Source organism: Lithobates pipiens, unplaced genomic scaffold (genome assembly GCF_037356315.1).
Source record: "Lithobates pipiens isolate NorthernLeopardFrog02 unplaced genomic scaffold, aLitPip1_a1.2 Scaffold_3, whole genome shotgun sequence".
In the NCBI taxonomy this organism is placed as follows: Eukaryota; Metazoa; Chordata; class Amphibia; order Anura; family Ranidae; genus Lithobates; species Lithobates pipiens.
Genome location: NW_027507790.1, coordinates 133,024,464 through 133,042,339, shown reverse-complemented (window position 1 = coordinate 133,042,339; position 17,876 = coordinate 133,024,464). Strand labels below are relative to the sequence as shown.

Sequence of the window (17,876 nt, the reverse complement as noted above, 5' to 3'; positions counted from 1 at the left end):
GCCAAGAAAATTATTTTCTGTAGCAACATGAGGTGAAATTGAGGGCTTGGTCGGCCGAATTTCGAAAATCAATGGTGGCATCATCAGATCACAAAAAAAACGAATTTTCTGATTTTGAAAAGAAAATTTGTTCGAAATTCGACCGTGTATGGCCTGCATAACTTTCACAAAGACCAAATAATATACACTAATCTGGGTTATTTTTACCAAAGATATGTAGCAGTATAAATTTTGGCCAAAATTTATGAAGAAAAATTACTAATTGGCAAAATTTTATGACAGAAACAGAGAGCATTTTTTATTTATCGCACAAAAAAACCCCACTAGTGATTAAATACCGCCAAAAGAAAGCTCTATTTGTGTGAAAAAAAGACGTGAGTTTCATTTGGGTACAGTGTTGCATGACTGAGTAATTGTCATTCAAACTGAGAGCGCTCAAAGCTGAAAATTGGTCTGGGCAGGAAGGGAGTGTAAGCGCACTGTATTGAGGTGGTTAAAGCGGCCCTCCACCCTGAAGTGGAAGTTCCACTCATCTGATCCCTCACACAATCGGCACCTTTCAGGGGGGAAGGGGGGTGCAGATACCTGGATAATCCAGGTATCTGCACCCACTTCCGGGACAAGCTAGCTGCAGATGGGGGCCCCCCCCCCCCCATTTGTGTTCTGGGAAATGCACAGTTTGCAGGACACAGCGGGGACCAGTGGAGACACGCAGCACGACTCGCGCATGCGCAGTAGGGAACCGGGCAGTGAAGCAGCAATTCTTCACTTCCTGAATCCCTGACAGAGGATGGCGGTGGGGGCAGCAGAGAGACGTGCAATTGCTCATCTGTCGCCGACATTGCTGGACCCTGGGACAGGTGAGTGTCAATTTATTAAAAGTCAGCAGCTGCAATATTTGTAGCTGCTGGCTTTTAATATTTTTCTTACAGGTGCAGAACCGCTTTAAGCTGTGGATGGGTACAGGTTATTTCTGGAGGATACTGTATTGTTTAGTGTCAGTTTAATTAGCTTTCCATCTATTTTAGAAATTAATATAACTTTTTTTTTTTTTTTTTTTATTCTGCCTTTGTATTATCTTACCAAAGTTTTCTGCACAGCTGAAATGGGTTAATCAGGGTTCATTGCACTGAATAATACTGTTAACTTGGAGCACTATTTCAAATGTAGCATTAATCCCAAGAAGAGCAGAGCCTGGTCACCTGACCTGTAAGTCATATGACAGGCCTCTTCGCAAATAATTTAAAGTGGTTGTAAACTTGGAAAAAAGTGTTAAGCCTTCTACCATGTACAGTAAAGGATGTCAAGTTATATGTGCTCAGTCTTGCCACGAACCACTTGGGGACCGCCAACTGTGGATATACGTCGCTACTTAAATACCAGGACTATCTGCTGCCATAACCCCGGTAAATCTTTAAACGGTGGTTGGTCCATTTGGTCTAAAAGTGGCACCAGTGGTGCATTCGACCACGGGATCACTTTTTATGGGTGGTGGGAGATGTGTTATGAGGTCTTTGTTCTTCTTTCTTCTATCCCAGATCTCACATTAGAGGCCCTGTCCTGCTTATTTCTAGTACAAGGGATTTTTACATTCCTTGTAATAGGGATAAAAGTGATCTAAACATTTTTTTTTAAGGGATTTTTTTTGAAGGGACAGTGTAAAAATACATTTTTATAGTGAAATAAGAAAAAAAAATGTAAAGCGCCCTGCGAACGCATACGCAAGTCGCGCCCGTATATGTATATGGTGTTGTGAGGTATCTGTGATTTGTTAGAACGAGAACAATAATTCTAGCCCAAGTTCTTCTTTGTAACTCTAAATTGGTAACCTGTAAACATTTTTAAGTACCAAATTTTGTCGCCATTCCACGAATGTGCAGTTTTGGGTATCCATTTAGTCGGCGTAATATCATTTTTCACATTATAGAAAATAAATTGACTAACTTTACTGTGTTCTTCCTTTTTTTTTTTTTTTTTTTTTTTTTTTTAAGTGTATTTCTCACCTCACCTTCCAGGACGGCAACACATGAGATGAGAGGCTCTCCCCTACAGGAAACACAATCTGTTCACAGCTGTTTAAAGGATACATTTAAGGGGTCCTGCAAGGTCGGTCGGTCGGTCAAGGAGTCCTTCCCCTCCTTTTTTTTTTTTTTTTATTTTTTTTTTTTTTATATCATTCTTCTGAACGGAGTTATGTTTAAGCCAGATCCTTTTTGTTGATCAAAGTGGTATCCTCTTTCCACAGAGCAAGTCTTTGGTCATTTTGGTGGTCCTAAGAAGTATTAGACATGTTAGGCCACAACTGCTAAATGTTTGAGGCAGTCAAGCTGTGCTAAACTACTAATTTCACAGGTTTTCTGATTCAATCTTTAAAGAGCACTCCACATAGATCCTGCATCTGAAGCGGAGAAGGCAGGGACATCAGTGGAGCAAACCTGCTGATCAGCCTCCTGATCCATCTAAGACTTCATAATGAAGTGGAGGTAAAACGTGCTGCAGAACCTGGCATTTGACAGGAAGATCTTGCAGCCAGTGGTCCCACCCTAAAGTAGGCCTGCGGATTACTTCATTATCCTCATGTTTTGCCTTCCTGGAAGGTGAGTTGAGAAAACCGGTTACTTACCGATAACGGTGTTTCTACAAAAACTTCCAGGACGGCAGGCCTACTTACCGCCATGTTAAGGGTGGAGGAGAATGTATACAATAAGTGCTTAAGTGTCTAAGGACTCCTTGTGAATCGGTCGAAAGAATTACTTTACAACAACTGAGGGACAAGGGGTAAGATGGGGCCTTTTAAACAGCTGTGAACTGATCATCTCATTTTGTCGTCCTGGAAGGTTTCGTAGAAACCCTGTTATTGGTAAGTAACTTTTTTTTTTTTTCCCATACAAAAATTGCATTTGTAAGACCTCTGTGCAAATACAATGTGACAAAGTATTGCAGCACTCTCCATTTTATTCTCTAGGGCCCCTGCTAAAAAAATATATATTGTGTGTGTGTGTGTGTGTTTTGGGGGTAAACAAGTGTCAGAAATAGGCTTGGTCCTTTAAAGAGGTTGTAAACCTCCATTGGTAAGTTGTATCTGTAGGTAAGCCTATTATAAGGCTTGCCTATAGGTACTGTAAATATCTCCTAAACCTGCGCCGCTTCAGAGAGATTTGCTGAACACTGCGCCAATGACATCGGCGCATGCTATGTGAAGAAATGGACCTCCGTGACGTTTCTTCACAAGTGAGTGCCGTGGGACTGCAATATTGCGGCGGACATTCTGGGACTTTTGGGGACAAGGGGCATAGTGATCAGTGCTTAAAAAAAATACACTGTCACTGCACTAATTACTAGTAAAAAAAAAAATCCCTTTGTAGACGCTATAACTTTTGCATACATAAACTTTTTGGTATTAAAAAAAAAAAAAAAAATATGTAGCAGAATATATATTGGCCTAAATTGATCAAGAAATTAGATTTGTTTTTTTTTATTTTTTTTCAATTTATTTTTTCATTTTTTATTGGATTTGTTTTTAGGGCCAGTTCACAACACATGTAGTCCAGTGCATTTTTTTTTCCTGCATCAAAAACACATGGAAAGTAGTCTTATATGGGGTTTCAATGGCATAATTCACACCAGTGGTTGCAGTTCCATTGTGGACCAGAAAAAAGTAGAACATTTTTCCTGCAGTAGACTGTACTGGAACGCTGTAATATCTATTGAAACGCATATGTCCTTATTTAAGGTTAAGAAAGAGGGGGGGGGGGGAGGGGGAGGGGGGATGCACTAGACTGCGTCAAAAACACACATGCAGAAAATAATCTGGAATGCATCCAGACTGTGTTTCTATGGTGTAAAAACTGGCCCTTATAAGAGAAAGTAAAACTTAAAAAAAAATATTTTTTTTTTTTTTTGTTCATAGCGCAAAAAAGATGTACATTTTATTTGGGTATAGTGTCGCAGGACCGCACAATTGTCAAAGTAACCCAGTGCCATTATAGCAAAAAAGGACTGGTCACGAAGGGGGGTAAATCTTCCAGAGCTGTACTGGTTAATATTGCTGTAATACAGAACTCTAGCCAACAAGTAAATAAGAATCAAATAACCTCTAGCTTAATCAGCGCAAATAAAATAATCCAAAAATGTATATATTTAACACCACGTTATATAAATAATCTAGTTGCTGGACACTGAAAAGTGTTCTCCCTCCCCTCAATCTGAATAAACCCCTGTGCATATTGCAGCGCAACTACCGTGTTTCCCCAAAAATAAAAGAGGATGTTATATTCATTTTGGCTACAAAAAAACTCACTAGGACTCATTTTCAGGGCATGGCTTATTTATTTACAATCTACATTTATTCAAATAGTCCTGTCTGCTTCTGGGGGAAAAAAAATGTAGATCTATCTCTCGTGATCCTTTTAAAGCATGATACACGGCACAGTGCTTGTCATTTACCCCTCTCTAAAAAACCTGGAATAAAACATGTTTTTTCAAAAGTTCCTGTGTATATAATCTTTTTATAGAATGGATTACATATTTTTACAAGGACTTTAACTAGGGCTTATTTTCGGGTAGGAATTATTCCCGGGGAAACAGGGTAGCAACAAAGAACAAGAGCTACAAATGAATGTGTATAAATGTAAGAGAAAAATTAGCAATCCAACACTCAATCTTCAAGAGAATGTGTTATAAACCAAAAAATTATAGTTGAATTGGAAGTGGAATTCAGTCCAAAACAAAGATAATTGTGATAGCGCAAAAGTTCATCATGCTGTTAATCAAAACAGGATGCTATGATCTTCCACCTCCGTGTAGAGTAATGAAGCAGTGCACATAAAAAAATCCTCCCAGTAATTGGATGGCTGCTCACTTTATACTTGGACCCCTGTTTCACCAGTGGGTCTAGGTAAGCAGTCAGTCTTCCTTCCGAAATCTCATGAGATTTTGGCATGACTGTGTCCCCCACTGATTCCTGGGAATTAGCTAAAAAAGTTCCCAGGGACCATTGCGAAGCCGATAAACACGCCTACTCCCACGGGGGTAGAGCCCGGAAATCGGCATAAACATTAAAAATAAAAGGTAAATACTGCATATTATTTTATTTCAATGGTCATAACTGCATCTATGTTCCAAAGCCATTTGAATAAGATGAACTTGCAATTCTCTGTACAAAACCGCTTTAATAACCAAACCAATTTTCAGCTTTCAGTGCTCTCACATTTTGAATGACCATTACTCAGTAATGCAACACTGTACCCATATGAAATTTTTGTCTTTTTTTTTTTTTTTTGTGCTATAAAAGAAAAGACTGAAAATTCTGTAAGTAAAACATTCTGTTATAAAATTTAGCAGATTAGTAATGTTTCTTCATAAATTTTGCCCACAATTTATACTAATACATATCTTTGGTAAAAATAAGTACAAATTGGTGTATATTATTTGGTCTTTGTGAAAGTTATAGAGTCCACAAGCTATGGTTCCAATATCTGAAAATTGATCACACCTGAAGTACTCACGGCCTATCTCGTTTCTTGAGACCCTAACATGCCAGAAAAGTAAAAATACCCCCCAAATGGAAAGAAGACATTCCAAGGTATTTAGTAAGAGGCATGATGAGTTTTTTGAAGTTGTCATTTTTTCCCACAATTCTTTGCAAAATCAAGATTATTTTTTATTTTTTTTCCTTTTTTGTGAAAAAAAAAAGTCATATCAGGTTATTTCTCACACACCGCATATGCATACCACAAATTACACCCCAAAACACATTCTATTACTCCCGAGTATGGCGATACCACATGCGTGAGACTTTTACACAGTGTGGCCACATACAGAGGCCCAACATGCAGGGAGCGCCATCAGGCGTTCTGGAGCACCCAGGACAATTCTGACATTTCTCTCCTACATGTAAAAAATCATTTATTTGCTAGAAAATTACATAGAACCCCAAAACATTATATATGTTTTTTTTTTTTTTTTTTATAGCAAAGACCCTAGAGAATACAATGGTGGTCGTTGCAACTTTTTTTTATCTTACACGGTACTTGCGCAGCAATTTTTGAACGCTTTTTTTTTTTTTTTGGAAAAAAAAAAAAAGTTTTGTACTATAAAAAAAAACAAACAGTAAAGGTAGCCCAATGTTTTTCTATAATGTGAAAGATGAAGTTACGCTGAGTAAATAGATACCTAACATGTCACCATTCAAAATTGCACACGCTCGTGGAATGGCGCCAAACGTCGCTACTTAAAAATCCCCATAGGCGACGCTTTAAATTTTTTTTTTTCTTTTACTGGTTACATGTTTTGAGTTAGAGGAGGTCTAGGGCCAAAATTATTGCTCTCGCTCTAACGTTCGCAGCGATACCTCACGTGTGGTTTGAACACAGTTTTCATATGTGGGCGGGACTTGTGTATGCGTTCGCTTCTGCATGCGAGCACATGGACAGGGGCGCTTTTTTTTTTATTTTTTATTTTACTTTATTATAGATTGACACTTTTCCCCCAAAAATTTAATTTTTTGATCACTTTTATTCCTATTACAAGGAATGTAAACATCCCTTGTAATAGGAATATGACATGACAGGTCCTCTTTACAGTGAGATATGGGGTCAATAAGACCTCACATCTCACCTCTAGGTTGGGAAGCCTGAAATAAAAAAAAGATCCTGGCTTCGATTGTGTTGGTGAGTCGGTAGAAGCAGCGGAGGGCGGCGGGGGGCTTCCCCTCTCGCCTCCTGTAAGAACGATCAAGCAGCGGAACAGCCGTTATGATTATTCTTATGGTGTAGGGAATCGCCGGCTGAAAAAGCTGATATCTGATGCCTGTAGCTACAGAGTATAACCGGGTATCACTGACTATGGCTGGGTATCACAGACTATGGCAATTTATGGCTGGGCATTGGCTGGGAATTGAGGGGTTAATTGTCGGTGAGCAGCGCTGTGGGCACTACAGATCCAGTCCACAGCGCTGCTGACACCGATCTCTCCCCTCTCACTGTACCGATCGGTACAGAGAGGGGAGGGAGGAACCGGCGTCGTAACGTGACGCCGGTTTGTTTACAAGTGATCACTCCGTCATTTGACGAAGTGATCACGTGGTAAACTGCCGCCATGTGACGGCCTCCCAGAGTTGAGCAACCGCCCTGTAGCCGTCATTCGGCGATGGGCTGGTTGTTAAGTGGTTAAACTCTAACATTGAGAGCACTAGATTGCCTTAGTATTATTCATTTTATTTTTTCGCTGAATGAGAATATGCAGCACTGAAGGGAGGTGTTGGAGATGTGGAACAGAGTGGAAGCGTTGATTTGAGTTCACCCCTATTAGGAGACTAATTACATGACCCACTGGGTCTAAGTATAAGGTGAGCGATATTAAAGGCTTTCGACAGTCCCGGTGGGTTACTTGAGGCAGGTGGTAGAGCGCTTTGGTTTTGGTCCGGTCTTCAGGAAATGGATTGATCTATTATACAAAGTCCCTGTGGCAAGTATTAAGCTGAACGGCAAATTGTAATCTTCTTTTTCTGATCTAGAAGGGAACCAGGCAGGGGTGTCTTCTTTACCCTGCTTTGTTTACGCTGGCTATGGATCCATTGGCGGAGGTACTAAGAGCATCCGATAAGGTAGTTGGGATTCCTGTAGGTTCCATTGTAGACAAGGTAGCGTTGTATGCAGACGATCTATTACTCTTTCTAAAGACCCCGGCCCCTCTCTCTCGGAAGCGCTACAGATCCTAGAATACTTTGTGGCCCTTTCGGGTTTACATACTAATTGGGGTAAATCCCTAGTTTTATCGATTTGATCAGGAGGCTCTCTGCTCCCATTTCTCCTTTTCAATGGACAACCATTATTAAATATTTATGGATTAATATTTCTTCCAACACTAAGGATTTTAGATAACGTAACTTGTCCCTAGCTCTTCAGTGGTCTAAACAGAGGCTGAAAGCCTGGTCACAACTCCCTTTAACCCTTATTGGGAGAAATCTAATCAAAATGAAAATCCTCCCAGTCCTTCTGTACAACCTTAGGCAATCCACAGTCTGGTTACCAAAATGTTTTTAAGCACTTCACGCAAATCGCCGTACCCGTACGTCAGTACTTTGCAGCTAACAATGGTATTTAGAGCTAATAACCCCTGTATTTTCAGGAACGGCGTGCGTTTCTCGTTATGATAAAAGTGGTCTCTGTGGCAGATTCATTGCAAGATCACTTTTATCGGTGGCGGGAGAGGGCCTCCCCCCTTACTGCCATGCTCCGGTTGTCTCCGCCGCTTACTGGAGCCATCTATAGCGCCGGAGACCATCTTGTCCTCTTCCCTCAATGCCTGGATGCCGAGTGAGGGAAAGATGGCAAATGTGCCTTCCGCCCAATGCTCTTAACCACTTCAGCCCCGAAAGGATTTACCCCCTTCCTGACTGCGTCACTTTAACTGACAATTGCACAATCGTGCGACGTTTTACCCAAACAGAATTGACATCTATTTCCCCACCACCCCCCACAAATAGAGCTTTTATATTTTGTGCTATAAACAAAAGAAGCGACAATCTTGGGGGGGGGGGGGCCGAAATGTAGTAATAATTTTTTTTTTTTTTGCTATAATAAATATCCCCAAAAATATATAAAAAAACTAATTTTATTCCTCGGTTTAGACAAATATGTATTCTTCTACATATTTTTGGTAAAAAAAATCGCAATAAGAGTATATTGATTTGCGTAAAAGTTATCGCGTCTCCGAAATAGGGGATGGACTTATGGCATTTTAATAAACTTGTTAGTAATGGCGGCGATCTGCAATTTTTATCTTGATTGCGGCGAACAGATCGGACACTTTTCACACTATTTTGGGACCATTGACATTTATACAGCGAGCAGTGCTATAAAAATGCACTGATTACTGTGTAAATGTCACTGACGGGGAAGGGGTTAAACACTAGGGGGCAATCAAGGTTAAGTGTGTTCCCTCAGTGTGTTCTAACTGTAGGGGGGATGGGCTCACTAGAACATGACAGAGATGAACTGCTCCCAATCAATGGGAGCAGTAGATCCCTGTCACGTTGCTAGGCAGAACATGGAAATGCCTTGTTTACATAGTTCTGCCTCTGTGCCACAATCACGGCCACAGGCAGATATTGAGCCCGCAGACGTGTGCTCGCCAGCTGCCGATGATGGTGATGGTATGTGCACCCATGCCATTCTGCCAACTTATATTGGCATGAGCTGGTTGGCAAGCGGTTAAAGGGGAAATTTTTAATGGCATTTTATTTGTTTTTTTACTGCCTTTTAGTGTAAATTTGATATCTGAGGTCTTCTTTACCCCAGATCTCACATTTAAGAGGTACTGTCATGCTTTTTGCTATTTCAAGGGATGTTTTTAAAAAGTAAAAGGTGAAATGAATGGGGGAACAAAATTTATTTTAAAGCGCCCCCTTTTGCTGAGCTTGTGCGCAGAAGCGAGCGCATACGCAAGTTGTGCCCACATATGAAGACAGTGTTCAAACCACACATGTGAGGTATCACTGTGATCTTTAGAGCGAGAGCAATAATTCTATCTAAAGACCTCCTCTGTAACTCAAAACTGGTAACCTGTAGACATTTTTAAGTGCCACGCCATTCCACAAGTGGTGCAATTTTGAAGCGTGACATGTTTGGTATCAATTTTACTTGACGTAATATTATCTTACACAATATAGAAAAAAAGATTTGGCTAAGTTTGTCTTTTTTTTTTTTTTTTCTCCCCAAAAAATTTTGCTTGTAAGACCGCTGCACAAATACGGTGTGACCTAAAGTATTGCAATGACCACCATTTTATTCTCTAGTCTGATTTTCTCACAAACAAAAGATTTTAACTTATAAACAAGTGTCAAAAAGAGGCGTGGCCCTTAAATGGTTAAACAACTAGATTCACCGGTAGGCTCCTTTTGGTCCTTAAGTGGTTAAACTAGATTCACCGGTAGGCTCCTTCTTATGGCAATCTCGCCCAGCTAGAGTTAGTAGGAAGATTTTATGCAGACGTTGGACACAAAGGGGCTTGGCTTGCCCAGACTCTCTTCTAACTATTATTTGGCAGCCGTACTCATAACTGGTTTTGTCTCCAACACCTCAGTAGTACTGGAAGTTGCTCACTCTGACAGTCTCTCTCCCACCCCTTACTGATGCTGTGAGGGCGGTTGAGGCCTGACATGTTATTGTTAAACCTAATCAAGTGCGTGGTAAAAGGTCCCCAGCCATCCCGCTTTGGGTTAACCCCATGTTACTGGGATTGCAATCCTTTCTGGACCCCGGTCTATGGGCTGCCAAAGGAGTTGTATACCTTTTGCAGACATTTGTGAATGGGAGTGCATTTTTTTACGATTGACAGGTTTGAGAATAAATTTACACTGCCTAATGCGTTTTTTCTGATTCCTGCAACTCTGACACGTATATGCATCCCAGTTTGGATCCTCTGTTTTGATTGGAGCAGGATGAGTTTGAGGTTCTCCTTCGGCATGACACGCTCAAAAAAAACACGATCCGTGATCTACAAGTCAAAACTGCACTCCGTTCATGATAGCCTAGATGACCTGCTTACTGTGTGGTGCTTGGAGGATCTCTGGGACAGCCCATTCCAAGCATTAATATCAGCTAAAGACAGGTTGATCCAATTTAAAATGGTGAACAGGATTTATTTTGCACCGCAAAGACTACATTGTATCTACCCTAGTTCCTCTTCTTGCTGTTTGGAGGTGTTCTAGCGCCCCTGTAAAGGTTGGAATTTGTCTCCTGGGGTTGGTTGACTCTTTGGCGGTTGATAGGGCTATGCTTACTTTATTATTTTATGCCAGGAAGGTGATCGTGCTCAAGTGGAAATTGTCTGATGGCCCCTACTTTGTCCTTCTGGAAGCATCTAATTAATAGGATTGTACCCCTATACAAAGCTACCTATTTGTCTCAGGTTGCTCTAAAAAATGTGAGGTCTGGCACTTGTGAACAGACTCGCACTATACAGCTGACGATCAGAGTCCATGGACTGAATCTATTCTCCCCCGTCATCATTTAGCCTAAGTATTATACAGTTTTACTCCTTTGCAGTGACTCGCGCTTCATTCGATTGGGTAAAAATCCAACTATGAGTAAATGTTCTCCTGATGTATCACTGTGAGAGGGAGCAGGAATCTACTTGTAATTCATTAATATTTGAAATTATTAGAACAGCCGAGTGCAGTGTATGGAATGTTTTGTTCTTTAAATTTAATACCGTATATACTCGAGTATAGGCCGACCCGAATATAAGCCGAGGTCCCCAATTTACCCCCAAAAAACTGGAAAAAATTATTGACTCGTGTATAAGCCGAGGGTGAGACATGCCTGTCCATCCCTGTGTGTCGTCCATCCCTGTGTGTGTCCATGCATCCGTGTGTGTGTGTGTCCATGCATCCGTGTGTGTGTGTGTGTGTGTCCATGCATCCGTGTGTGTGTGTGTGTGTCCATGCATCCGTGTGTGTGTGTGTGTCCATCCATCCCTGTGTGTGTGCATGCATCCGTGTGTGTGTGTGTGTCCATGCATCCGTGTGTGTCCATCCATCCCTGTGTGTGCATGCATCCGTGTGTGTGTGTGTGTGTGTGTGTGTGTGTGTGTGTGTGTGTCCGTCCGTGCAGCCTGCCTGTGTCCAGCCTGCCTGTGTCCGTCCAGCCTGTGTCCGTCCAGCCTGTGTCCGTCCGGCCTGCGTCCCGTCCCGGCCTGCGTCCCGTCCCGGCCTGCGTCCCGTCCCGGCCTGCGTCCCGTCCCGGCCCGTCCCGCAGCTCTTCGTCGGTGGCCATTCTAGGATTCAAAAGCCGCGCCTCCGTCGGTGATAGGCGGAACACTCAATTTCCCACTGACTGCTGGGAAATTGAGTGTTCCGCCTATCGGATGTCCGTGATAGGCGGAACACTCAATTTCCCAGCAGTCAGTGGTCCGCCTATCATGGACGTCCGCTCATCCTCATACTACGGACGAGGATGAGAGGACGTCCGTGATAGGCGGAACACAGACTGCTGGGAAATTCAGTGTTCCGCCTATCACAGGCGAAGGCGGAGACGGAGGCGCGGCCTTTGAATCCTAGAATGGCCGCTGTCTGTCTGCTCGACACGCTGATCGGGCAGACAGACAGCGATGACTCGAGTATAAGCCGAGGGGGGCACTTTCAGCCTCAAAAAAGAGGCTGAAAATCTCGGCTTATACTCGAGTATATACGGTAAGTTCTATTTAGCAATTTATCTGTATTTGTTAGTCGGAGAATGCACAAAAGCTATGTTCTTTACTAATATAAATCATCTTCAATATAAAAAAAAGTTTAAGGTGAGCGGCTATGCTATTACTGATGGATTTATTTTTATTTTTTTATGAGCCCTGATTCATTACTCTACACTGGATGTCAGCAACCTGTAGATCGTGATCTACCAGTAGATCACGGACCGGAGACTGGTGGATTGCGGTATGGGCTTTCAGACCCGCCATCTGAGTGCAGTGCAGAGGGACTACTTATAAAGTTGCAGTTGTAGTAGGAAGAAAGAGCCGCATATGCCTATGCCGCCTCTGTAGTGCTGGCTCCTGCCCATGCCGAATAATACCAACTGCATTCCATCTCTTGTCCCAGCTAATGTCTCCAGAGTGGTGCCAGCAGCAGGAAATGAGAGATCTTCAGGTCAGTGTAAAGCAATACACTGTGCATAATAGTATAGGGCTGCTTTCACACTGATGTGCTGCAGTTTTTCCCATACCGCGTGTAGTGTTTAGCCATAGAATTCTATCCTGTGGGTGTACCTCATTCACAAGTGCAGCAGGCACTACTGCTCCACTCCAAAAAAAAAAAAAAGGCAATCCCAGGGTGTTTGATAGGTGGTGAGGACACAATATGTTGTCACCTCACCACCTGATTTAAACCCATGATTGCAATGCATCCGATATGCAACACAGTACTACAGCAGTTAGAGGTTTAAATCGGGTGTGAGGAGGCGACACTGCCCGCTGATCTTTGCTTTCTCCCACGTTGTTCAGGTAGATGAACCACCTCAATACCAGGCACCTAAACACCTTCCTGCCCAGACCAATTTTGAGCTTTCAGCGATGTCACACTTAGAATGACAATTGCGCAGTTTTTATTTTATTTATTTTATTTTATTTATTTATTTTTTGCTAAACAAATAAAAAAAAAAAAAAATCTTGAGAATTTTTTTTTTTTTGTTTCAAAACTTTGTAAATAAGTTTTCTCCTTCACTGATGGGGCTGCATGGATGGGCACTGATGGGCACCGATGAGGTGCCACCGATGGACACTGATATGTGGCACTGATGGGCGACACGGATGGGCACTGATCAGTGGCACAAATTGGCATGGATAGGTGGCATGGATGGGCACTGATAGGCGGCACGGATGGGCACTGATAGGCGGCATTGTATTATACTGTACTGATGGATGCCAATCAGTGATGCCTATTGTGGGCACTGACTGGCATCCCTGGTGGTCTAGGGTGGAATGCCTGGTGCTGGGCATCCCTGGTGGTCTGGTGGTGTCCCTGGTGGTCCAGTGGGGGCACCCTTGGGGGGGGGGGGGCTGCGCTGATAATCAGCACAATTCCCCCTCCCCCCGTCAGAGGAGCAGTGGATTGGCTCTCCTCTACTCACGTCTAACAGACGTGAGTGAGGAAAAGCCGATCACTGGCTCTTCCTATTTACACTGATCAGCCGTGATTGGACACGGCTGATCACGTGGTAAAGAGTCTCCGTCGTACACACTTTACCGAGATCATAGTTGTGGGGGGGGGGGTGGGGGCAGACTGACACCCTGCAACAACGATTGCCGCGATGCACGCCCCCCGGGGGCGCGCAGCGGTTCAAAATCCTGATCATGTCATATGACATCCGGTCAGGATTTTTAAACCACTATGCCGCAGTGTTTCTGCTATAGGGCGGGCGGCAAGTGGTTAAGGTTGTCTACCCCTGCTCTACACGGAGGTGGAAGATCGTGGCATCCTGTTTTGATTAATAGCATGATTAACTGTTGAGCTATCACTTGATTAGCTATCACTTGATTATCTATTATCTATTATGTTTTGAATTGAATTCCAGTGTTTATAATTTTTTCGTTTAACACATTTTGTTTTTGAAGATTGCTAAACTTTTATTTATTTTTTGTTACATTTATACACATTCACTTGTAGCACTTGTTTGTTGCTAGTTGTGCTGCACTATGCACAGGGGTTTAAACAAGTAAATAAGAGCAGGTACTGAGGGCTGTATACAGAACCAAGTTTCATGGTGTCCATGAATACAGAACAAGACTGATACATTTTGCATACTGATAATATAAATCAATAGTTCTATGCATTGTCCATATAACGGACAAATAAGTCCTAATTCGTACAGAGCAGAAGTGATGCTATGAAACCCCATACATGATTAAGACCAGAGGCTTCAAAACACACCTAGCACACCGCACAAGAGAAGTGAAACTGTGCCAGTAACACAATATATTTCAGCAAGCACAAGAGAAGTGACACAATGCACGTCTATCGATTAACAAATATACGCTACAAATTGCTTCAGCCATCAGAAAAATCCATAGGTGCTACTATAAGCAATGTGAGTGTTACAATCCACCCCTTTGAGCTAATGTGTTCTGTCCCCCCCGGCCGTAAGTACCAGCCTTGACGACCAATGTACTGATCGAGACATGGTACTGATCTGCATCCACACAGACAGATCAGATGGGGAATTAAATGTGCATGTGTACAGTCTGTACAAGGAGAACAGATACTGAGAATTGCATTCAGTGTACTGAAAAAGTGACTTTGTACTGTGCAGAATCCCTAAAATACTGAGACCTTTGCCTAGCATACATACAGTAAAAGAAGTAATAAATATCAGCTTCCATGCACAAAGGATGAACTGTGCACAACGAGCATAACAAAACAAGGCATTTTATGAAACAAAAGAACAAGGTGCTGAGCGAAAATCATACAGATTCTATAAGACATTGAGAACAACATTGATCATAAGGAATAAGAAATAGACTGAGCAGAAACCCATGCAACAGAAACTGAAAAGTACATTCCACGTGTACAGAAAACAATTCTTAAGAGAGACTCTATAGCAATGCACAAGGAATACAAAAATAATGCAGATTAGGTGAGATTCAGTTAAATGAAATCCATGTGCACAGAGAATATGTTGTAAAGTAGCCACTCTCAACCAGGGTTCCGTGAAACCCTGGGGTTCCTTCAGAGGTGTCTAGGGGTTCCTTGAGCTGTGGCTGATTTATTTCCTGTTTGGTGCCTATATAGCTCTGAGCAACTGCCACTTTGAGAAGCCAGTGGTATGACACCAATGATCTTTGACTCTCAGTAAGGGGTCCATTCTTACCGCCACTGTAAAAAATTGCATTCTTCTTGCTGACCACCAAAGTAAGGGGCATGGTTTTCACTGACCCCCAATGAATGGATTTTATCAGGGGTTCCCCGAGACCCGAACCTTTTTTTTTTTTTTTTTTTTTTTTTTAAGGGTTTCCCTGGGGTAAAAAGGTTGAGAGGCTGCTGCAAAGTATCTTCCCTGTTCATATATTGCATTGTGTGTCAGGCTGGTGGCTGGTCTGTTTCTGTAACTGACTGTTGTACCCCAGGAGTGTAGGGCAAGTAGAGGGTGGTTCATTCAGAGGGCAGCCATTTTGAGAATATTAATGGCTGGTAACCAAACCTAGATTTGTCAATTTCACATTCATTTTATACATTTTTATTACACGGACACATCAGGTGTTGAGTGAGGTGTTCTGAACCAAATTAAACAACGGCATTGACTGAAGTTACTGAGCAGCAGTTCTTTAGGCTCTAGGTTACTGGTAAATATACCATTACATCCCATACACTCAGTCTCATTTCTGGGGTGCTAACATGCAACACACCTTACATAGGGGTCTGCAGAGGTTAGACTAGCACACATGCATTTACAGTGATCCCCATCTTCCAACTACTGTGTGAACTGGTTGTGGTCCAGTTCCGACTGCAAAACACCACTGCTGACAATTGCCCTTTTAAAATGTCCGTGCATAAAGTCCTAAAATTTGAATGCAGGTTTGTGGGGGACCCTAGTTTTTCTTATGTTGGATCTGGTGGTCCCATTTGTCTCAGATCTGCCTGTAGTCATCACATTAAAGCGGATTAACACTGCTTCTGAGCACCACAATCCAAAAACATTCATTCTTTTTTAATACTCAAAGCAAACTCCCCTATTAATCCATGTCTTCTTCATGCTATATATTGCTTAGAAATCATATTTAAAAAAAAAAACCCCTAACATTTGTGGCTGTGGCCATCTTGAGTAAGGGCAGACGACTCCTGTAGCATTTACTTTCTGGAATCGAGCTGCCCTTAGCTCAGGCATGCAGGCAGAAGGGTGTTCTTAGCCAAAAAAACTCCAACCCCCCCCCCCTGAAGACTCCTGGGATGTATAACACTTGCCTAGGCATGGAAACCAGGAAGTAATTGAAGAGAACACAAGTACATTTATATACTTTCCTATCTATTTACTAATTCTAGCACAATAACAATTAAAACTAGTCCATGTTGACTGAGAGGGTGAAGTTCCACTTTAAGCCCAGGTTCACACTGACAGTGGGAATGAGAGAACTTGCATGATTTCATTCCCACATGTCATTCCCGATTTTGGGGGGCGTTTTCAGAGACATCTGTGCGGGTTACTGCACAGATGTCTATGGAAATCGCACCCCAAAGTCGCCAAAAGTAGTACAAAAACTACTTTGGGGAATCGAACAGTGCCATTGCCGCCGATTTGGCACGAGATTTGACATATCAAATGCCAAATCTCTCCGATGTGAACCTAGGCTTAGTCGGTTGAGCACAGACAGTTGCTGGAAAAAGCTTGATTTAATCGGAGAAAAGCAGGTTTGCCAGCTTTAGTCATACAAAGTAATGTGAAGGAGGTTTACACGATCTTTATCTCAATCTATGGGCAGAAATTGTGAAACATTTGTAGTTTGTCCTGAAATGTGTAGCAGACTTGTTAGAGTTCTTGCATGTTAGGGTATTGTGAGAAAGGCACCAGAACCATTTTTATGTGTGAGCATTGCTCCTAAAATGTCATGCGGCTATTGATCTCAGAGGAAACTTTCACTTGGATGTTTAAAAACAGATTGCCAGAAGCAAGGTGACTTTAACCTTGCCAGGCTTGAAGCTTCCTGGCGTTTTAGCAAAAAAGGATTTTTGTTTTTGTGGTGGCAGATTTAATTACTTTCTGTGCAGTTGAGTCACTTGCTGATTTCTATTTTTAATTTATTTATGTTTTCCTAGTTTTAATGGCAGTGCAAGTTCTAGGTGAACTTTAAATATTATGGTCATAATAGTTTACATTGTTTTTTTAAATTTCTTGTCTTTCAGGGTCAACTCTCAATATTACAAGACAAAATTGATCACTTGGAGCGTCTCCTAGCAGAGAATAATGAGATAATTTCTAATATAAGAGACTCTGTAATTAACCTGAGCGAGTCTGTAAAAGATGGTCAGAAAAACCCAGAAGCCATAAACTTTAGTCGTGGATCCCTTTCTCGGCTGTTGCCTTCTGCACCTGTATTGCTTCCGATCAACAAGGAGGACTGTCAGTTTGCTTCTGCAGTTAGCAGCCAAAAATCTCAAGTCCAGGTAAGTAATTTTATGTGTGTATATGTGGGAGGAAAGCAGTGGACAATTGTCTCCACTGTGAACAGGTATAAAAGTTAGAATGTCCAAGTGCTGAGAGGGACAATATAAACAGCATTTATTACATCTACAGTATTGTGAAGACAGCACTGGGATATATTAGGCAGCAAGTAAACACCTTGTCCCTAAAGTTGATCTTTTGAAAGAAAAGCGTGGGCATCACATATTG

At 42.0% G+C, this 17,876-nt stretch overlaps 1 protein-coding gene across 1 annotated transcript in view; it reads left to right on the top strand.

The window, feature by feature from the left end:
• The window catches only part of MAN2A1 (mannosidase alpha class 2A member 1), a 215,037-nt gene that overhangs the window by 22,576 nt on the left and 174,585 nt on the right, over positions 1-17,876 (top strand). Inside the window, exon 2 of the mRNA XM_077462300.1 lies at positions 17,390-17,650. Coding sequence (XP_077318426.1) covers positions 17,390-17,650 — 261 coding nt within the window. The remainder of the gene's footprint in view (positions 1-17,389; positions 17,651-17,876) is intronic.